This window comes from Crassostrea angulata, chromosome 6 (assembly GCF_025612915.1).
Source record: "Crassostrea angulata isolate pt1a10 chromosome 6, ASM2561291v2, whole genome shotgun sequence".
Taxonomy (NCBI): Eukaryota; Metazoa; Mollusca; class Bivalvia; order Ostreida; family Ostreidae; genus Magallana; species Magallana angulata.
In genome coordinates this window covers 34,639,591-34,663,575 of record NC_069116.1, presented here as the reverse complement: position 1 = coordinate 34,663,575, position 23,985 = coordinate 34,639,591, and the positions used below count along the sequence as shown (strand labels likewise).

Sequence of the window (23,985 nt, the reverse complement as noted above, 5' to 3'; positions counted from 1 at the left end):
GGACGTTTGATTTCCCGGGGAAATAAAACCCATGATTTCATTGGCTGTCGAAGTTTAAAGAGGTAAATATACTCGACTTACTAGTCACGCTATCTTCCAGCTGTTTGAGTGCTAAGGTGTGCAATCGCAGGATATGTGACAGTGGACAGTAAATAAAGAGAATGTGAATATTGTTATCAATAGTTCTAATGGATAAACTTGAAGGTAAGATCTCTAACACACGTCAACCAGAACAAATGATATCAATAAGAACTTTTTATACAATCGTCAGAACTTTAGTTTAGAGTTATTAAAAATCGGTGATCGGCATACATGACCGAGTCTGTGTCATAGGTTATTGGTCATCGGAGGGGATCTTTCTTTTGTTTTGTGAGTTTAAAATACAAATAATACAATTTTAATAATGTTAAAATTTAGTTTTCATTATTAAAAACCTTTTTAAAAATATGAATTTGCTTTATTATGCATTAGAAATAAACTCTTGCTTTCTCAATTTTATTTTCAGTCTATAGTTTGTTTCTTGACACTGAAGATTGCACAATTAACTCTTAATTTTTACAAATATCATTTCAAACTTCTTTAGAAGAACATAAAAAATAAATTTATTACATATTTGTCTGTTGGTATCTGTAGCACAGAAATATATGTAGCATTAAATAAAAAATTAATAAATAAAATTGGTTTTCTGAGTACATGAAGCTTACTAAAGTTATACTATGTAAGGATCAAAATATAAATTAATAACATGAATTTACATTTCTCTGACTTGAACCTGTTATCCTAGCTTGTTTTGCACTGCATATTTCTTCATTATCAGCATGCGTGCAGCCTAATTGACCAACATCTTAGCCACCTTGCCCTGAAGAAATCTACGTTTTTCTTCATCATTTACAGCCAAAAATTAAAAACAAAAAAAAAAAGTGAGAGAGAAAAAGAATGATAAAAATATACCCAGATAGTTACATGAAAATTCTATTAAGTATATTTTGCAACTTTAAATTTATTATTTTACTTTTTATATACCCGTAATCAAATTACATTTTAGTAGATAGGTAAAGTATCACATGAAGCACATACATGTACGGTAGTTAGGATTTGATTTTGGGCTTTGAACTTGTGTGTCAAACTAAATATATCATGCACCTGTTTTGATTTGCTTTTGTCAGTTTGTGTTGGGTTGATTATAGATACTTATTTTCATCAAAACTTTAGATTATAATGTTAATAATACAGGTACATTACTGTTAACATCCTTGTTTTAGTAATGAAAACAGTCTAATATTGAAGTAACCTTTTCTAAATATTTGCTAAAGATTTTGTACACAACTGCATATATTGTAATTCTGTCTCTAATACATTCTTAAAAATCAGAAATGTTCCATGTTTAAATAGAAGAAGAGAAAATCAATTTAATACCACTATTAAGATTAAAATTACTAAATCCTGTTCAGAAAAGGCACTATTGTATGATTTTGTTGAATGCCAGTTACCTAATACTTGAAAAGTCAACACACTGTTTTTCTATGGCCATATGTGTCTGTATTGAGTTCCATTGAATAGAAGTATATACACTTGGTGACATTTGGAAGCAATAAACCCATAGAGGAAGGATTAATTTATTTACGGTGTGACCCTGTCCTCAGGATGTTGTCCATGTGTGCTAATTATGGTCTGGATGATTTAACATAGAGGTGTCGGTTCTAGTATAGGGCTATTTCAGCCAGCTACCCAGCTTTTATTGATAAGCTTAACTGCTTTGTGGTCTGAATGGGATAGGTACTGTTTGTAAGTTTTGAGGGGGCATACAGTCCCATAGAGTCCTATCCCCTTTTTCTATTAACCACACCCCTATCCTCCTTTTAAAAAAAGTTCATATGCCCATAAATTCATAAACTGTTTACTGCTGACCATGCAGAAGTGACGATCATTGTAAGCTGGCCGTCAAAGAAAAATGGTCTTAATCCCAAATTAGACGTGATTCTGACAGTTTATGGAATTGGTTGTAAATCACAGGAAGAGGTCATCACGTACTGTAAACGTGAATGAAATACACTTTCGGTCAAAGAAATGTACAAAATCTTCTTAGTATTTAATGACAAAGTATTGTGCTAAGCAATTTCTTTTAACCTTTTTCTTACTAAAAAGTGAGCTATTCCATCGTTCTCATTTGTCAGAATTATATTTGTTGCATATCAAACACAAGGAACTATTTCATAATTATACAGTAACAAAGATTTCAATTTCAAATAATTCTTAAAATTTTGACATTAAAGGAAAACAATTATCTTAAGGCCTTATTCGGCTGGATGAAGACAATTTGTGGCGTCACCATTGTCAAAGTTTAGCCATGTGACGCATCAGCTGTTGCATTTATTTGATTCTAAATATTAAAAAGTTTTGCTATTGTATGCAGTAAGTATAGAAGTACATATCAATAAATCATTTTTTTATTTCTAGAAATAGTATAAAATTTGTGTTAACAACGAAAAGTTGCTAGAAATACTGAAAAAGAAATCTATATCCTGTGTTTTGTTAACCCCCATATTGAAATTGGATAGGTCATCATTTGCGGTGAATTAACCTTTTGTCCAAATTTTGAGATGCATGAGCAAAGTTGTATGATGGATTCAGATTGTGGAGTTTTAAATCTTCAGATTTCAGGATGGTTTTGAAAGAAATTTACATTTGAGTCATACTTCCAGGCAGATAAAATTAAGTGGTCAAATAGATAATCTTCTTTCTTGTCCAAGGTCAAATCAAGATCTATCACGATTTCATGTGATTATTAGGTGCATTAATATGGGGCCTTACCAGTACTTGCCTAGTCTGGGTCTCTCTTAGCTATCAAAATACAGAAAAAAAGTTTGTGCTGGATTCAAACAAGCATGGTTGAAATCTAACAAGGATATTAAAATTTATATAGAAAACATTTTTTTTGTTAAATGTAATTTTACACAATATCAAAGAGGCATATTAATGGTAATCATTCTAATGCTTGAATTTTTTTCACGATGATGCTGGACATTTAAACATGTTGATAAAAAGTTCTGTTTACAAACTCTGAATATTCTAATGATGACATTGACTCATAATGATGTTGATTAAACGATGGGTGGTCTTGTTTTATTCATTTTGCTGCGGCCAAATTAAAAAAATAGGTAAAAGATTTGTTCAGAATGCCTAAGAAGTAGAAGGAAATGTTCATGCTTAATTGATATCAATTTTATCTCAAGTGCCAATCTGCAGGTTGCACATATCTGCACCATGCACAGTTAACATTGACAGTTATGAGCACATCAGTGCTCCTTGTAGAACACCTCCCTCATTTGTACAGGTAAGGTTGTAAACATTTGATTTCTTTGTTCCACAGGCCATGTTTTTATCAGTGATTGACTGGGGCAATTTGTTACATTCCTCTGGGTACACATACTGACTAAACTTCAATCAAGTTTTAGCAACGATTACCTATCACCTGTCTATGAGTACCTTTTCAGGTGTTGATGTTTAGTATTAATTAAGCATAAGACATGCTGTGTTTAGAAAGTGATACAAGTGGCGACATTTGCTCCAAGGTAAACACTTACATAATAGGAAGTTAAGAAACCTACTTAATATCAAAGATAGCTGTATCTTATTCCATTATCAACCACTTCATTTAAAATCATTTTGGAATGAGAGTCTTGCTGATTGAACCCCCCCCCCTCCTCTCTCTCTCTCTCTCTCTCTCTCTCTCTCTCTCTCTCTCTCTCTCTCTCATTCATTTTCCCTATTTTTCAATCCCCCTTTTTACACACAGTGACACATATAACACACTCAAACACTTGACCACAAAGAGACCTCTGAACAGTCCCGCTAATGGACCATCAATGATTATTCCTAAATGGTTATTTTTATAGAAGTAATTTGTAACATATATACCATCTGCAGTGTTGCTATTGGAGATCAATAGAAAAGCCAATAACTTCACAACTATAAGAGCCTACCACTTGAAAGCTGATATCTTGCATTAGGTCCCCTGATTTTCATTTATAATTAATCCTAAAGATTAGTGTCACACAACAGGGTATTGTTTACCTTAGCTATTACATGTATTCTTGTTTTGAACTGTCTTGACCATTTAAAACAAGCAGCTGTTCATTTGTTAATTAGAATACAAGAATACCCTTCCCCCTCCCCCTTTTCTCTCTCTCTCTCTCTCTCTCTCTCTCTCTCTCTCTCTCTCTCTCTCTCTCATGCTCCCAATAGACCAATATTAGTAGCACACAGTTTTAATATTTACAATTTTAATTTTGCAAAATCTTTTTCATTTCTGGACAGTGCACTCTCTTACCCACACCTGCAACACTTGGTGACAGACAGCAACTGTGATTTACTAATTAAGCTAGAGAGATTCTGGACTTTGGTCAATATCTTATCATTACTCACCAAGTTCTGACAGAACTAAGAGAGAGAAGAGAGCATGTGATGAATAAAAAGGTTGTGGTTTCAAGGATTTTCATCAGATACTACGGTATCTAAAGCACACACCTGGGCGTGTAATCTCTGTGGCCACTACAGGTGGCAAAGGTGCATTGACTTGTCATTTTGTCTCAGTATTCAGACAAGATCTACCTGATTTTTCATGGAAGTAGTCAAAAGAATATTGACATTTTAAAGAAAGGGGAGATTTTGGCTCTGGTTGCATCTATTGTAGACGTGGGTAGTAAACCAATTCATTGACTTGATATATAGTTGACCTATCATGAAATAATTGACACTTGGTTGGTTTTGGGGTTTTTTTTTCAGTCAGTGTAATATTATAGAAAGGGGAGACTGGTTTTCATCGACCATATTAAAAAGATTTACTATACATGTATTACCACATTGGAAGTCAACTGTCCTTTGAATGTTGGTACTTTTTCAACGAAAGTGCATCTACCATAGTGATTAAGGGAATGTGATATTGATATTGACCGCTGAGGTTAATACATTGTGATGGATATGTTACATGAAAATGACAACTGATTATCACATGTCAGGCAAGAAGTTACCGACATGTGTCACAACAGAGCGTTAATATGTATACTGTATAAACTCATACAATACAAGCTTGAGCTCAGATGCAGGCTTATCATTTCAACTGTCTAAGGTTTTCTGTCATTCCCTAGCTCCTAATTTTTATTAATTTTTTTTCTTGATTACAAGAACACATGTACCAAGTACAAATGAGAATGGACTTGTGTGTCTATCACTGTTATATGTATATATACATTTAGACAGCGTAACAGAACCCCATATTTAAACAAAAACCCCAATCCACTGCGTCAGCTGGGGTGTGTCATATGGGGGAACATAATTTTATGGAAATGTCTCTCTGCTGTATGTAAAAAATAAATCTGCTGTCACCTTGGAATATACCGGGTCGTATAAAAAAACAGTCACAGCCCTAGCCCAGCCGGTGACTCTAATAAATCGCATCACCAGTACAAATGGCTCATGTCTACGGCTAAGCTATTGACGTCTTTTCGTCCTCTTGTTTTTCAGATGCTCATTTAAGACGCATGTTTTGGACGTAATACACTTTGCTTTTAACACATTCTTTAGCACACACTCCATTTTCATGCATGCTTGCTTGACTTTGTGCACAGTTATGCAATCTTTCTTTCTTTAAAAGCTCAGGTTTTTGCTGCGCATGGACCGTGAAGGTCATGTGGAGACATCAAACCCTCTATAATAGTTCTGACAGAGGTTTTGGGGTTTTATTTTTTTTTTCCACTAAGAAGGTTCAAGAACCTTGTTGTAAAGTAAGTGAGTGAGGTGTGAAATTGTGAAGAGAGATTGCATCACAATATTTATCACCTGGTAATTAGTTCAAAATATCTAGAGAATTTTCTTCAAACTTTTTTTCTCCAAACTAATAGTTCCTTTTTTTTTGCATACCAAGGCTTGAAGGCCAGTTTGCGGTTTATACAATCTGCTAGCTTTGTTCGGAAATGTAAACAGGAAAATAATTTAATATGACAAGGTTTATGTAAAACTTTTTTTTAAATGCACATATCTTGTTACTCTTAACACAATCAACTTGACCTTCAATGGGTGTGGTTATTGACCCTGTGGGGCAAAGATTAAAAATAGCAGCACAAGTTTACCTCGTAAATCTTCTTAAGTTCAGGGACCTAAATTTTCAAAGTATTGCAAGAAATAAAAAGAGGAAAAAGCCCAGGTGATATTATAAGTTCCTATATCTCACAACTCTGTGGTTATGATTAAAATGTGAACAACATTTGAACAGAATTTGAGGGGTATTTTGTTATCTTTTTTGATTTGGAGAGTAATGAGGTCTCAGCAGTACACCTTTGCATAATGTTCACTTAAAACCTGTATGGTGGTGGATAATAGGCAAATATGTGTATGCAGAATGTTAGCAATGATTTTTATCTAGGCTGTTAATTAAATTATTAGTTGAAAAGTAACATATAACAATAATGGGATTATACTTTTTAAAATTATTTCAGCCATTAGATGTGTTTTTGATTCTTACAGTAGATAATCTTCAGGAACTTTAATTCCGATTATACAATTAATGCTTGAACAGAAGTTTAATAGTAAGGGAAGGTAATTTTCAAGCATATGTTTTCTTTCTTTTTTACCCTGAAGGGCAGAATTTCAGACAGGATGATAAATCATCAAGTTAACTTTTAAATTTTCACTGCAATTTAGAAAAAAAAAAATTTTTTAATTTGTGCTTTATTGTTTTGTTAACTTTAAGCATTTTTTGCAATATATTTTAAGAACTGGACAAATTTTTACAAGAAAGAAAACTAACACAGTTCATTTTTCAAGAGAATATAAGAGGCAGAAAAAGGGATTTCTTACTTTGTAATTAGTAAGTTGACCTAATTAAGGTTAATGCCATGTAACTCTGTTTTGTGCGTGGTTACAACAAACAAGGAGTTCAAATGGATTGCACAAAAACAGAGTGAGATCCATCTTTCTGATGTTTTTATATGACAATTCCTTTGTGGTTTATAGATCAAACATTAGCACAAAATTTGTGATTACCTCTTACCCTCACCATAATTAACAAGATCAGGATAGGAAAGTGGCATGTATTAAAACAAGATTACGACAAAATTCATGATGGATGAATAAAATTACTATTTTATTGCATTTGATCTTTCAGCTAGGAGCTAAAAATTACAGAGAGCCTTAAGAAAAAAAATACCTGATTAAAATTTACAGCATTCTGTTTAGTTCTGCTGCATGACTGAAAGGTGGAGAGGGTGTGTTATTTTTATACTAGAGTATTCATTTGCACATTAATTAATGAACTAACCAATGCAAGGTGAGCTTGACACGGTTCAAATAAGTGCAGAAACTCGCAAAATAACTTAGTCTAGCCAAACACTGTTCACACTGCAAGGGATTTTAAATGCAGAAAAAATATTTAAAGTATATTGTTTTTGCTGAGTTTGGTACCATGTTGAATGTTTGCATGTATTATCTTGGGGTGTAGCTGACTAGCTGCATAACATTGGGGTTTTATCATATGGCTTGATATTGTCAGGTTCTGGACAAAGGACATTATGTGTATCATTTTCAACTTAATTGCAGTTGAGGGAGACAGCTTACCTAATTTGAGGGAGGCTGTTAAGAGAATGACTATATAGATTTTATAATGTAGGAGACTTGAAGTATATTAGATTCTATCAAAACATAGCCTAGCTGCTCCCTTTTTGAATATTTGTTAACTTTCTGCAGGTGCAGGTGCACAACAGTTTTATACTGTTCTTGGTAAGTTCTGTTCGCTAACTGATGACCATTGTTATACAATGTTATGGGGTCACATGGGCGCTAAATACATGTATGAAGTGATTAATATTTTCTAATAATCTGGCTGTATATGCTAACATGAAAGTTAGTGGGAGCACGCACCTGTTGAATTGGGTCTCATCTAAAAATTTGGCCCAGAAAAACAGCTTCATAATATCCAGAGTTTAATTGCCTAGGTTGCATATCATTATATTCCAAATTGCTTAAGTCATTCTTCATTCAGAATTAACAGAATGCTTGACTTACATATAAATCTAACTGGAGTGGATTTTTTCCTCCTGCCTTACAAAGAATGATGTAATTTTGAAGCGTTTAGCATGTAACATTGTGTATACATATTTCCAATTATCCATTCAGTTAAGTTTGCAAGAAGCTCATCAATAATCCTGTGTATAAATTATTTTAAATCTGACATCTGATAGATAAGTATTTCTACATTGAAATTAATTCTCTTTAGACTTTTTGTAAACCCCAGGTGTGTATTATGGAACATCAACAGCTTTATGATATGTAATAAATGATTTGAAAAACATTCATCTTATTTTCGATGATTAAGAATTTAAACAAGTGTCAAATATTAAGGAAGGTATGATAAGATATCAATGTTATCCAGTATAGAACTTTATTAACATCATAATACATGTACATGATTTATGGAATCTGTCCGAGGTTCTCAAGATTCCAACAGTCAGACACCAGTTGTTGTGATTTAAATGAACAGATGTTCTACTCTTTTATTTATATATTGTAAGTCTGTAAGTTCACCCCCTCAATTCTCAAACCGACCCCTTCCACCATACTTCACAATATCACATCACTCACTTCTTTGATATAAACTAGATTTGACAAGCCATATTGATGAAGGCAGCTCTGGTTTTATCAGTCAGGGAGAAAAAAATTGTTAAATAAAGAACACCTTGCAGATCTTCCTATTCCAAACATTTCTGATTTCACCCCTGCTCCTTTCCTCTTTAGTTTTTGATGTTTTACGTAAATCCCAGGATCCTACTGATATTGCAGCCCTTTTACATGTAGTTTGTTAACAAGTTCTATTCAAAGATCACAGATTGCCTGGCAATCTGACAATTAAAAGCTTCTAACAAGGAGAGGGGAATCATTATTTTACTCTTCGTCTTCTCTTTTAATTTTCCTCTGCTACACTGAGCAGTAATGGATGCTAGATCTAATCGGGCACTGTGTACATTGGATTGGAATCTCCTATGGATAGGTAGATGGTCAATATAAGTCGGATGGGGAGGGTGACATTTTATAACAGTGTAAGGTATTCTATAAAAGAGTTTATTGTTTTTCTTTTCTTAATATATTTTTATTTTGACGTTTAGAGTTGCTTCCTGGAATAGAAGAATTTCTCTGTCAAGACTTGGCTGGCGAAAAACTGTCTGAGGAAACAGAAAATAAGCGATTATATTATCTGGAGCGACTGGATATACTGAAATTACCACCTAGTGTCCCACCTCGATTGAAAGGTAAGATTTCATAGGGTTAGAGGGTATTGTATTGGTAGAGATGAACACAAATAGACACTAAGGCTGACATGTGAAGAAAAAAAGCCCTTGCTATGTTGACACAAGAAATTAACCATCTATGCAAAAAATAACATTTTTGGCAGGTTGAAAAAGAAGACAGAAATCACACACAGTATGTATGAACAGTTCCTAATGTCCTTGAGAGATTCCTACGAAAGCGTCACTGTGTGTGAAAGGCAGGGCAAGTCAGTGTATAGTAATGATAACAAATGAAGACATTAAAAGTCAAACTGCTATGTCCAGAAGCTAAATAAGTTAACAGACTGCGGGGATAATGACTAGTTTGTCCAGAGTGGACACTTATTTTGCTGTGGTGCTTTTGATGTACCGGTATACCTGTTCAGACTTCAGATAGGTTCTATTGCATTAAACAGGTACAAATTCCCTCCTAATATGATATTCGTGGTGGGGGTTCCTCTGTAAATTTAGGTGAAATACATCTCCTGTAAAAGGATTCTTAGACATATGTGATTATTTGATACCGATTTCTATACATAGATGTGGCTTGATAAACTCCATATACCCCGGTATATCTACCTTAAAGCAGTCTGTGTTGACAGAAAATACCATGTTTTATTTATAGGTTCTTGATAAACGTAGGAAGGAGTCACTAGCACTTTTCATGAATTTAAAATGAGAAAGTATTGTGTTTCATGATGACATTGTAAGGAAATCCTCCCCCCTCTTCAGTTTTGGTGTACACATTATGTCATATTATTATTGCTATAAATTTCTTTTGTCTGGACCATAATTCCATTATTTTTAATGGAGCTCTTACATTTCGAAATACCGGTATCTTATTTGCATTTTGTAAAAAAAAAATTGTTGTTTTTGTTATTGCAGTACCCGACTTTGGAGCTCCATTTTCCCCCTCCCCCTCTAGAGCATCGAGTGAACTGAAGTCACCCACTCTCAGTCATGACAACTTTCTGTTTGATTCTGGGGAGAATGACTTTGCTGCACATCAGAGGGAAATCTCGCGCTCGTTCATCTCTCCAGAAGACCTAGAGGCCATAGATGGCAAGGTGCGCTTTTTTAGATCTTTTATTTACAAACATACACATCTGACATTTCAAAAGATCAAAAGTAGTTCTAAAGAGGGTCAGGAGTAACATCTGTGTAAATTGTTTTTTTCTGTGTCAAGTTCTATCTAGAAAAGAATATTTTTTTTTATGTTTTGAAAAATTTGCTTTGTTTTAAAGCCATGTTAATTATTCTTCAAAGGCCGTATGTACATATATATGGAAATATATATGGAGAGTTGTATGTAAATCAGTCCAAGTGCTAATTGTTTAGCATTTGTAACTGAAATGTTTTGAAGATGAAAGAGAAAATTTACGTCAGTACTTTTTAAGTTGTCATTCACACTGATTCCGTTTTAAACACATTAAAATCTTATAAAACTATCAGTTTAACCTTTTTATGAACCAATCTTGATTGGACGCGTGTGGAGGAGAATGATAAACGAATAATTGAAATATTAAGCAAGTGTTACATGTCTCCCAGAGACTTTGTTATGTTTTGCAAATTCAGAGAAAATTTACGTCATTACTTTCATTGTCTCTCTATATTTATCTTGTCATTGAAGAAGATGGATCGGTAGGCTTTGGGTGTTATTTTGCAATATCCCAGTCCTTCTTTCTCAGATATTGGGATTCTGATCCATCATTTTCAGGATGAGACATTGTAACCAGATAATCTATCAAGCAAGATAGCCCTGCTTATCCTCTTATGAATGTGCGATTATAATTATTTATTGTCAAATTATCGTATGTGCTCGTGACATGCACTTGAAGATAGAATCTGAGAAGAAAACACCTTATCTCAGCATGTTTAACAAAAAAAAACCTGCCCCTATTTTCCACAGATAGAAAAAACATTTGAATTACTTCCACTATCTGTTAACTAAATGCCGTTTTTAAACCATTAGAAATTTCAACACAGCATTTTAAGATTGTGAAATATTTAAAATGAATAAATGTTGGCATTAATTATGTCCTTAGGCACAAGGATTAATTTTTGGCCTGAATCGTTACATTTTTATCTATCTAGCAAGTAAAATTTTTTTCCTTAAAAAATTTAAGCATCATCAATTTCAAATTGTGAACTCACTGAAAATATAGAATAGTAAATTTGTTACATAAAATGCTTCCACAGACAAACATGTATAACCAAATACAGTTTCGATTCCCATTATTTTAACTACCAGTATGTAGTTGATTTGGGAATCGGTGTACCTGACTTTATGAACAGCTTCATAAATTAATATTACATGTAATAGAAAGTCAATGTGATGTGGGGAAAAGCTGATCGAGACTGTTGTGGGAACTTGATGATATCTTTACTAAAACACAGTCAAGTCTTGGTCAGCCAAGTGTTTTCATTCAGATATCATCAAATCACACTTGCTTCATTTGAAATACAAACCATTATGTTTGCAGAGCTGAATTAAAGCCACATTGTTTTAATAGATTTCATCAGTGAAACATTATTTTTTACTATTTGATGAAGAAGTGCTGTTTCTTTTTCATTTACATTGAGTGTTTTGCTTTTGTAAATTTTGGGGGTTGAAACTTTAGGTTTTTTTTCATAATTTATACAGTCACTCTTTATTACCAGGAGGTGAAAGTTTACGACGATATTGATCTCGGTCATGGAGATGGAGAGGCAAAAAAGGATCAGAAGTTAGTATTTTTCATATGAACAAGATTGCTTTTATTAAAACTATTAACCAAATAACATTTATTTTCCCATGCTCTGGTTTTTCCAGTAACTTGAAATGAAAGCATTGTAATGCAATTTGATATAAGTATGAATGTTGCAACTGAAGATTTACATTCACATTTTACTATATAATATGTAATAGTGGTACCGGAAGAATATCATAATGAAATTCAATATCAATGTAAATGTATCATCTTAAATACCCAGACAGTTTTAAAGTAAAACTCGGTTAAGATTCAAATTTTTTTTGAAATTTAGGCCTGCCAGGTGTCTGTTTAGTCACAATATTATCTGAAGTTAAATGCAGAATCATGTTGTGCACTTTTACTTGAGGCTATATACTTGCCGCTTTCAGCCAGGTTAGAATAACACTTCAACCCCCTTTATTATTATTCTTCCTCAGTGAATCCAAAAATAGCGATGACACAGATCTGTATGAGATTCCAGTGATAACGAATGCATCCCCCAACCACAGCCAGTCAGCGGAATCTGGGGATTATGCAGAGACCAAGACCCCAAGTAAAGATGATTATGCTACCACCACTGGCATCCAAGAGGACCTGCCCTTGTCTCCTGAGGTGGTACCCCCACCTCTACCCCCTAGGAGAGAGAAGTCGGAGCCCCCATTACAGAGGGAGCAGTCTGTCACAGAAAACACTTTCCCCACCCGACCTGACCCCCCAGAACGTCAGGCCTCTATTAAAACAGATAGACCCCCAGATCTGCCCGCCCGGCCCAATTTGCCCACAAGATCAGAGATTTATAACATGGCTGAAAAGAAAGATGAGAGATCAGAAGGAAGTGTTGATCTTACAGGTAAAGGAATAATAATCTCTCTCTTGCGATGGGTAAGGTTGATGTTTCAAGCAATTAAAAACCTTTTTCTTTCCTTTTCTTTGCACTTTATTTCATTATCTGCAATTTCAATTTTCCTGACTGTTGTATCCTTTGTTGCCAAGCTTTGTGCATTGGGTCATTTCTTTGGGGCACAACTGACAATAAGGTTATGTCATGTGCACTCATTTTTTTGTTCAGAATATCTTGGTAAATCTATAGAGTTTTTGTTAAAAATATAAATGGTAAGTATTTCTTATTCATGAAGTGTTAGATTTACATTTATATGTATGAAATTATAATTATATATCTCTAAGTAAACAAAATGAACTACAAAAAAATAAAACTAATTCACCTGACATTTTTAAACAATTTTTTGCATGTTTTGACACTTCTAACATGCAGTTATTATGTTTACAATATAAATGATTTCAATGAGCCAGGAATTTTTAAATAAACATGATGGGTTTTGACGTCACCTACTGTGGCATTCAGTCCTGGGGTTACCATAAATGGTAGCGTCAATAACAAAATATATTCTTATGTATTGCACTATTACTATTATAAAATTAATAATTTAAAGTTGAATAAAAATGTTCACTGCACAATAGACATGTCAATTTTGAACCTTCGTTAAAAGATTTGATAACAATTTTTTTCTAATTCACTTTAAGCATTTTCAAAGAAAAGGAAATTGTTACTCAAATAAAAAAGAACAAAGTTTAAAATTATTCTGGCTATTTTCGACAAAAGGAGAAAAGAATCGTGATCTGAACAGAACTTGTAGATGAGTCATAGTTGAGGGAAGTTATGCAATACCTTATCGAAGAAAAGACAATAAGAATGTGCATGGCATTTGTCATGGCTGATGTTCATTTATTTAGCATTATGTAAACAAAAGAATAAGATAAACATGAGCGCAGCTGTAGATTACAATTGACACGGTGGTGGCTGGCCCACAAGTTGCTTTCTTTCATGCATTATAAAGTGAATAATTAAAAAAGGTCTACATGTATAGTTAAGTGGAATTTGTCTAACGAACATGGTTTGAGGGAATGCTAAAGGGGACGTCTATTTCTTTCGTTGCCTTTAATAAACACATTACAATGTTTGAATTTTCTTTTGATGTTGAGGTCTTTTCATATTTATAATTGTGGTCCTTTGCCAGCATGGCAGCTTGGGCCATGTATTTTATCCTTTCTTTTTTGCCTCAATCTTCTACATTAAATGTATTATCCTAATGGGTTTTTTCTTGCCTAGATGCTTTTTAATACCAATATTGGTACAATAAATTTGAATGTGTTTTAAAATATTAATCTTTGTAGGCTTTGTAGCATGTAGAAAATTATATTTCAAAAGCAGAATAGAGATATATAAAAAGTCAAATGAACTTTCTGAAATCTCAGATGTTGACATTACTCACTAACTACATGTATAAAGTACCCAGGTACATGTAAATATAGACATATTTTCCAAGGCAACTAATCAGGACTGCGTTTTACAAAAGAACTTACAACTTAAGACCAAATGAATGAATACTTATCAATCACAAACTAATCAATGTTTTATTTCAAGTTTTTTTGTAAAACGCAGCCCGGTGCATTAGTAATGAATTCATTTCTTTCATAAGAAAGCTATGTGTATCACTTGATAAAGATATACATATCACTTGACAAACATTTGACAACTGTTGAAACGACCTTCACCTCAGCTTAATTATCTGTTCCTTGATCCAAACAATAATTAAGACAATTTATGAGGACCATAAAAAATATAACCTTTTTATTCATTTATTCAAAGATGTGTTCTGTTCATGCTCAAGATAGGTTGAGAGACATGCAATATCAAAACATTAACCAAGTTTTATTTTGTTTTTTTATTTAAAGAAAGAGCTAAACCAACTCCGCCCATTTAAATGAAATCATTGTGTCAAGATAATGCACTGTAATTATGTTCCTTTCTTAAGCAGCTTGATATTAATACGTCAATTATCATGCATTTTTATGAGGCACGAATAAAGTTTAGTACAGGCATAAAGACTCTAATTACCGTTTGGCTGCAGGAATAGTAAATGCAAGAATCTGACTTTATAATAAACAGTGCAAAGATTCTGTACTCTTATCGTATACTTAATTGCACTTTCTTCTACTATCTTTAAGAAAAATATTTTGTGAACAATAAAATTAGATAAGTGTTTCATCAATGTATCTATGTCATATGAATATGGTTAATTTATTTTTATCGACATTTTTTACTCCGGTCACTATTAATATTAAATATGGAACTCTCTGGTAGTCCTAAAAATTATTTGCCCCAATATTCAAAGAAATATTTTTGAAACAAGTAATTGATTTTTTTCAATCCTCTGAAATTGGTTTATCCAAAAAAGGAGAAAATTTTCCAAAATTTATTACTTTATAGCTGTGTAAACAAAAACATTAAATTTGTGAAAAGAAAAGAAAATCACTCAGTTGAGAAGTTTAAAACCTTCAACAAAAGAATTGTACAAAGAATTATATAACCCAAACTTTTAATTGTAATACCCCTGCAGGTCTCTTACAAAGCATACTGTGATTTGCACTATAAGCACCCAAGTACAATTTAATATGAGCTGGGCTCTTTTAATAGAAACTTTTTCCAAGGTGACAAACAAAATGTTTTAACACCCAATGTGCTTTTTAAAAATCATGAGTAGAGACATACTCTGCACATTGGGAATTCCCCATTCAAATGCTAATGAAGAAACTATTTATAAAGTTCATCTCAGCATAAAATTGCCTTTGGGTTTCTTATGTCTTCTTTGAATTTCTATTCTTGTGGATATTTTTATTACGACCAGAATAATGTCTTGAATACATATGAATTTTATCAAGGGTATATCTCAAGTGCAATTAATGTACTTTATTATATACAAAATGTATGTGTTTGCTTTTAGTATACATGTGAGAGAGAGAAAGAGAGGGAGAGAGAAATCTCATACTGGGGTTTATATTATTGTCTTTTATTTTATCAAAGATGATGCTGATTTGACATCATATGAGTCCTGCAATGAAGACGATCAAGAAATCGAGACCAAACTGAACATCAAACTTCCAAAGTATGCAAAACAACTTCCTATTAATTTATTAGTGAACATAACTTATCATTTATTTGGCAGATATTTAAAAAAATTGAATTCATTGAATCTTGATAAAAAAGAAGCCAATTAACACTTTAAACTTTCTAGGTTAGTAAAAGATTTTTTATCAACATCCATCTAGTACATAGTTGTTTTTATTTTAGACCCATGAAAAAGAAAAAGCCTTCAAGGCCCCGAATCAGCCGCTCGTCCAAAGAGTGGGATGTGACCATTCCTTACAAATCCTTGGAGGATGTGACCCTCTCAGGGGAGGTAATGTACAAGGGGAAGTTATCCTGGACCAGGAAGCTGGCTGCCCTGACAGATGGACGAATGGTGTGTTACAAACCAGAGAAGGTAGACTCCAAACCGGCTCTGGTGATCCAGCTGACCGGATACGAGGCAACCTATCTGGAGAAGGAGAACCGGAGGGGATTTGACGTCCGTCTGATTCACCCCAGTCTGGAAACTCACATGTTCTCTGTAGACCTCAAGGATTGGGCACAGTTGTGGGTGGAGGTGAGAAAGAACAAGAAGTTTAAGTCTTAAATGTTGTATATAAACTTAAATTAACAAGCCTTTAATGTGACTTCTCAATGAATGAACTTGTTAGCCAAAAATATTGAATATATACCTTGTTTTTTTTTTTAAATGTTAAAGTATGATGTCTGTTTTATTCATAACAAAGGTTTACATCAGTTGGTAAATTTTGAATGTGAGATCAGTATCACCAATTGCAGTGTTTTTTCTGCAGTACATGAATGCAATGAGTAAAGGGAAACCCCCTCCTCCTGGTCAGCGTCACCACTTAGTCAGGGGCTCTACGTTCAATGGTACAGAAAATGGGAAAGTCTACGGCAGCAGGGTGAGAACTGTCTTTTTCGAAAGGATCATATTCTGTATTTTTATGCCTCCCTAAAGATCAAAGATATGAACTGTTATAGTATTGCTCTGTATGTCATGTCTACATCTTGAACTTCTTGCTTCTTCTTTCACCCTTTACATGAAAGAAATTTTATTATCCCCTCGCGCAAGACTTGTTGCAAAGGGGATATAGCATCGCTGCTGTGCGTGAGTGTGTGTGTATGTATGTGTGTCTTCTTCAGCTTGCAAGGAAGATTTGAGAAAACCCTAGCATGGATATTTATCAAACTTCGTACACTTATTTGGCATGGTAAAAAGACAAATCCTATCAATTTTCAAGTCAATTGGTTGAATACTTTCTAATATATTGTTAAAATAACACAATTTTAACGGAAATTTTATGTACGACTTGACAATAACTACTTCTGCTTCACTACTGTGAAACTATAGTGAAAGTAAGCAGTTCAAATCAACAACTTCATATTTTTTGGATTTAGACCTAGTAAAGGTAAAAAAAAAAAATTTTGAGTAATGGAGGGTTAGTACAATTTGGTCTCAATTAATTACATTTGCATGACTGTATATTCCTGAATAATGCATCCCCCACAAAATAATTCATGTCGCAAGGGTATGCTGCACTTAGCGGTGCCCTTGTTTATACTTTGTAATGTGAAAGGTCAAGGTCATAGGTAAATGACTTGTGATGGTCACTGTTCAAGTAAATTACAATATCAGATTGTTATACATTATTAATCTTTTTTGGAATGTTCTGAGTGCTTAGTTAACAATTACATGTGTTTTTAAACATGTCAGGGTCAGATCTTATATTATTGATAGAACTTTAAGATTATCTGTACCAAATGTTAAATTATCCATCTATTTTCACCTTTTTTTCTATTTTTATAGCCTGATCTTCGGAAATCCATCTCCAATGTATCCACAGAGAGCAGCAATTCCGACACTGAGTACTCCTCAATGAAAAGGAAAAGTCGAAGTAAGTATAACGGATAAATTCCTCGAAAATGATAAATGTAAACCAGACAATAATAGTCAGTGTACTAACATCACTAAGACTTTGCATTTCTGTTTCACTGCAGTAACCATGACATAATTTTGGCATATAGAAATATCCAGGGATATATTTTGTTATCAGACAAGCTTATTAGTAATCTGACATTTTATACATATTTCAGAGTACAATTAAGTTAACACAATCTTATTTTTTTTACAATTAACTGGTATGAAATAACCAAATCTGAGTTCTCTGGTAGATTCACTTTTCAAATTTTTATACAAAAATTTCAATAGCATCATCTAAAATAGACATAACTTTCTGCCTATATAGATTTCATTTACATGAAGCCATATGTAAATATTTATGGTTTGGAAGATGTCCTTAGCCAGTGAGTAGAAGTGTCGAGATTTTGATAGTGTTATTTTCTTTCAGGTCTGTTTCAATTATTCATGACTGCAGAAGAAGGTTTAAATGTCTCACTTTTTGTTTGTTTTTTATCTTTGCCTTATGTATATCTTATGCTTGCTTTTATACTGTGTGCAATTCAATTCCCATATTATACCATTACCTAGCCTATCAGTTGCCTGAAATCTTGCCGACTTCCACTTAGAGTTGTTATATAGTGAATGATATAATTGACTGCATTATAGAGATTGGTTTTATTGTACATTGTAAGGTTCATTTATAGGTGAATGAAGGGGTGAATCATGTCCCATGGCATCATGTGCATGAGTATTAAAGACTGTCAAAATCATCCAAGTTTAAAAGATTGGGGTGGGGGGGGGGGCAAAAACTGGAAGTAGTGTTCCTCTGAAACTTTTAAAAAACTTTTTTAAAAATTGAAGAATAGCTGTTTCCTAAAAATCGAAAAAATAATATTTCAATATCAATTTCCTATTCAGTTATTCAATTATACATTATTATGAAACACAATTGTTGAGAAAAACAACAATGGTGATAATTTTTTGTATTATGTAATATGAATTTCTTGGGTATTGAATTACTTTCATATTTAAATTATCATGTAATGGTGAATTCTGTCTGACACTTACAAGCATAACCCCAAACAAAGAATTTAATTTTATATATATATATATATTCACCTTAGAAAATTTTTAAAGACCAAAATTTGGTGTAAAAAAAGACAATAAGGTAACTAATAGAAAGCCCCACCTAGTAAGACTAGCTGTTTCCTAAAAATCGAAAAAATAATACATGTTTTTCAATATCAATTTCCTATTCAATTATTCAATTATTATAACATTATTATGAAACACAATTGTTGAGAAAAACAACAATGGTGATAATTTTTTGTATTATGTAATATAATTTCTTGGGTATTGAATTACTTTCATATTTATCATGCAATGGTGAATTCTGTCTGACACTTACAAGCATAACCCCAAACAAAGAATAAAATTATATATATATATATATATATATATATATATATTCACTTTAGAAAATTTTTAAAGACCAAAATTTGGTGTAAAAAAAGACAATAAGGTAACTGATAGAAAGCCCCACCCTAGTTGTGCATCAAAAAGTATCACGCTGCAATGCATTTAGGTTGGTGACAGAGGTTGCCAGGTTAATGTAGTAAATTAAGAGTGGTCAATGTATATATATAAATACCAGCATTGATAGTAGCATGTTGGGAAATTATTTTTTAGAAAGGGATTTATCAGCATAGACAAACTCACCCCTCTGTTTTGTTTTTTCTCAGGGGGTAGGTGGGGTGTTCTTAATGCCAATTCATTTCATGCATACATTACTGGTATGAGACAATTTTTTAAACCTACATTCTGTTTTTTTAATAGTTCTTTCCCAGGTCAGCTATCTTTTATGTAACTGTTTGTATGTTTGGTGTTTTTTTTTATTAGTTTAAAATTTGGTTTTAATAAGGTTTTTATGGGTGTTATTTCAGCATTTACCGTATGTGGCTTATTCTTTTGGGTTTTTTTTTCACTTAAATTGAGAATTTTTTCCTATCATGCTGTTTTTCAGCTGGCATGGTCATAAGTATTTTGCCTAAAATAACTTTTATATTACATTAACAAGGAATTAATATCAATTCATGTCAGACATGATTTCGTGTGGAGTAAAGTGAAATCAGACACCTGTATAAGACCAGAACATGTTAGAACATGACTCATCAGTGATACCCGATAGGCTGAAAGAAACTGAACACCTCAACATGTACAATGTATATGTTGTTGTATGATATGCAGAATCCATTATCTCACCTCTTGAATTTGTGTGTTCTATATATAGAAAATATCTTATCTAAAAAAAAAATTGATTAACACATGCGGATCATAATGTAATATAAATAGAGTACATGTTCATGAACCTTTAATTCAATGGTCAGAACTAATATAAATAACATAATTGACCTACAATTATAATTCTGCACACAAAAAAAGGTCAAATTTATTAACAATGTCATAAAGTTTTAACAATATGCAAGTTGTGTGTTTGATTTATTGTACATGTACTTGATTTAATATCAGAATGTGTTTAAAAATTTTAATTCATGATATATGAAATGTATATATAGCTTCATTTTTGGATACACTGTGTAAGGAAAAATGTAAATATATATTAAGGAGAGTAAATTGACTTATTCAAACCCTCCAATTTATACTTGCTACAGAGGACCGACACAGAGTGAGTAGAATGGGCTCCATAGCTTCCAGGGCAAGTTCCTTTTTTGAATCCATTGGCAAAAACAAGGGCAAAAAAATGGCTGCTTCATTGCCAACCAGCAATAGCCTTGGGAACTTGGTGGAAACTGGGAGTGAAAACAATAGCCAAATTGACCTCATTCCCTTGGAAACAAATATGAACTATACATCTAGTTTCAATAAGAATTCCTGTCACTCCATTGAAGACTTGGTCTGCGATAGGAAAACACTTCATCAAGGTATGTAATCGTCAGTAAACAACTAAAGATGCATAAAGTACTTATTGCAAAACACATTACATGTACCAGGCGTCGGAATCTTTAAATTTCAAATTTGCATAGGTTTATTTGGATGTAATTTTATGGATTAAAAAAACAAAAAACACAGTTTTATACTTTGTTAAGGAAGGAAATTCATATGGGTAACTCTCATTTTTTGTACATTATTTTTGGAGTAGCATAAAACAGACAAGGCATTACATTTATTACATGGATCATCTTTTAATGGAGGACAAGGACATTTCATATATTAACATCTTTCATAGGTTATCTAAACATCTACAGCAGTTTCAATAAGAGAAAGTGGGGTAAGCGCTGGTGTGCTGTGAGGGACAACATCTTTGAGTGCTATAGGAATAAGTCGAGTACAGTGTGTGAGCTGGAATTCCCACTCCACCCATGTGTTCTACTCCAAGCTGTGGAAGAGACCAAGAGTGTTCTTGGACTGATGATCTCAGAAAATGGCCAGGAAAAAATTACTGTGGAGGTAGAAAAATATTGGTCAAATGATTGACTAAGCTGTTTCGAAAAATTATTTGAGATTTACTACCGGTATATAATTTTGATCTTACCAGTAACATTCCTCAGGGAAATACAGTTGTTCTGTTTGTTGTTTGTAAGAACCAGATATGATTTAAACACTTAAACAATTGCCTCTGACAAGCATCGTACCATTATTCAGCACTGAGAATTTTTCCTCGATCTCTTCTTTCAGCCTCTAAACAGAGAGGACATGGCTTGCTGGTTGCGTGTGTTCATGAACCAGACCTCCACGGAACGACTTCCTGAGGGGCTGAACAAATTCTGGGTGGATGATGAATCTCCTTACCACGATATTCAGTCAGAAAACATGAACAGTCCACTGTCTGATGTCTTCCCTTGTGAAATGGCTGAGGAGGTAATATGAAGTTTAAATACATGTATAGATAAAAAAAAATTCTATCTTTCTAGTAAGATAATCAATGTGGTTGAAATATTGAAAATACTGGTATGTGATACCTGAATTTGATTTCTGAATATCTCTTTGCAACAGACAATTTTAGCTGAAGCAGCCTGCGATCCCAATGACTCTGTGATGGAGATATCCATAATGTCGCAACAATCTATGGGAGCAGACGTCACTGCAAATGATAGTGCTATGTCAAATCCCCGAGTGCCAGGGGAAATAAATGGGGAACTCTACACACAAGTGCAAAGGACTTCAAATGGATTTTTAGAGACCAGAACTTCTAATAGTTTAGATGAAGAATTCTTTAGTTCTACAATAGTAAAGACGCATTCCATGGGGAAATCTTCTGCCACTCTATCTAGAATTACCACATCCACACATAAAGGTTCAGTTATGACCAAGACATTTACCCACTCCTTCAGCACAGGGTTTCTAGGTGGGGCCAATGATAGCAGTTTGTTCAATGAGATTTTGTCCAAGCTCAACGAAAGTCGAAAACACAGTGACTCAGAGGAAGATGTGAGTGACACACCAACAGACACTGCCTACAATAGTGCAACAGGATCAGAAAATAGTTCACTGGAACGGAAAAATAAGTTTGACACCGATTCCTCAAGTCATAGTTCCACACTGAAAGACTTTGGTTCCTCTAGTGATAATCTGAACATCCTAAAGGATCCTAACAGCATGGATTATGAAATCTCACTCCAACTCATGAATTCCAATCAAAAAGACCAAAACATGAACATACAAAATACTCTGAATGGCTTGAACAAAGTATCCAGTCCGTCTAATGTGATCATTTCCAATGTCAATAACTGCCTGACGACAGTTGGGCAGGGTCACAGCAAAGCTAACAGGGACCAATGTGACTCGGCCATATTTGAATCGGACTCCATAATGGATGATCTGTCTTGTGCTAGCCCAGATGCCCTGAAACGCAAAATTGAACAACTCCGTACACATTTAGTGGAACTCAAACAGAAAAGGTACGTAATAATAAATGTGTGCTAAATTTGAGAACTGTTCATATACCGGTGTTTCCGGGGGGAAAAACTGCTATATATAGCCATTTTTCTGGTGGGAAAGATGACTTGGGGGGAAAAGGCACTATATAACACTGGTACACCTTTAGATTTCAGGGATTTTTCATTTTATGATTTTTTGATGTGTTTACAGTAATCAGAGTTCTTCACAAAATATTAAATTATGGGGTACTTATAAAGTAAACTGATGGTTGCCTTTAACTTGATTTCAAACTTTATTTCTTGGATATGAATTTCAAATTAGGCCCTATTGTCGAAAGTCAGATTTTGAGAATAATTTTATATTTTGATTTCACAGAATATGCCTTCGTGATCGTAAACTGTGTTGTGAAACAAACATGCATAAACAACTGGAGCAAGAATATGCACAATTGGATGAAGAATGTCGCACTGTTTCTGAGGAAATTCAGGCACTTGAGGGGAAATTAGAGCCATGAAAGAAACCTTACATTTTAATTATACATGTATTCACAACATTCCCAATTTTCCCCCGAAAAGAAATACAACCTTTTGGGTGAAATTTAGCACAATTAATGTATTCAATTAATTACTATTGATGTAACTTTTCAAGGATTATTTTTAAACAGAAAGGACTTTGTTTCTTCAATTTTATCTATCTTTATTGTTATCATTCTTATGCATATCAAGATATAAACCAATCAGACCTATTTGTCAGGCTATATGGAGACTCATATGCTGAAATGATATATAATGATATAATTGATAAGATTTACCTTATTTAAACAATTGCTGTGATATTTTATGAAACGTTACAAATCACTGATATTTTCCGTGATTTTTGGTCACTGAATATTGTGCTGTTATTTATTTTGATATTGAATATCATGTGATGGATATTACAAGGCCAAAACTATATTTTTTATTGAAATATATTATCTAATCAATGTTATTTTTCTAATTGTGCATATTCAGATAACATTTCTGTTCAATTGAAAGATATATGAGCAAAAAATGCAATTTCTGTGTTAACAGCAATAATTATAGTGTAAATTTCATCGGTTGTGAATTGTTGAGAGGAAAAAATAAATGCATTTAGCCAAATAATACATGATAGCACTTTAGTGCTTTTCTATATTTTGTTTGTATTTTG

At 33.3% G+C, this 23,985-nt stretch overlaps 1 protein-coding gene across 4 annotated transcripts; it reads left to right on the top strand.

Annotated features, from left to right (window-relative positions):
• Positions 1–54: 54 nt before the first annotated feature.
• Positions 55–23,937, top strand: LOC128188260 (uncharacterized). Of its 4 annotated transcripts, XM_052859212.1 has the most exons (16): positions 85–204; positions 7,741–7,773; positions 9,156–9,299; positions 10,203–10,384; positions 11,979–12,043; positions 12,487–12,899; positions 15,933–16,014; positions 16,200–16,554; positions 16,790–16,900; positions 17,806–17,893; positions 18,347–18,379; positions 20,571–20,840; positions 21,146–21,366; positions 21,595–21,777; positions 21,913–22,817; positions 23,173–23,937. In XM_052859212.1, the coding sequence occupies exons 1-16, from the start codon at positions 189–191 to the stop codon at positions 23,309–23,311; spliced, it is 3,240 nt and encodes a 1,079-aa protein (XP_052715172.1). In that variant the 5' UTR covers positions 85–188; the 3' UTR covers positions 23,312–23,937. The 4 variants fall into 4 exon arrangements, with proteins under 4 accessions (XP_052715174.1, XP_052715172.1, XP_052715171.1 ...); XM_052859214.1 differs by lacking the exon at positions 7,741–7,773 and having other exon boundaries at positions 55–204; XM_052859211.1 differs by lacking the exons at positions 85–204; positions 7,741–7,773 and adding an exon at positions 8,344–9,040.
• Positions 23,938–23,985: the final 48 nt, after the last annotated feature.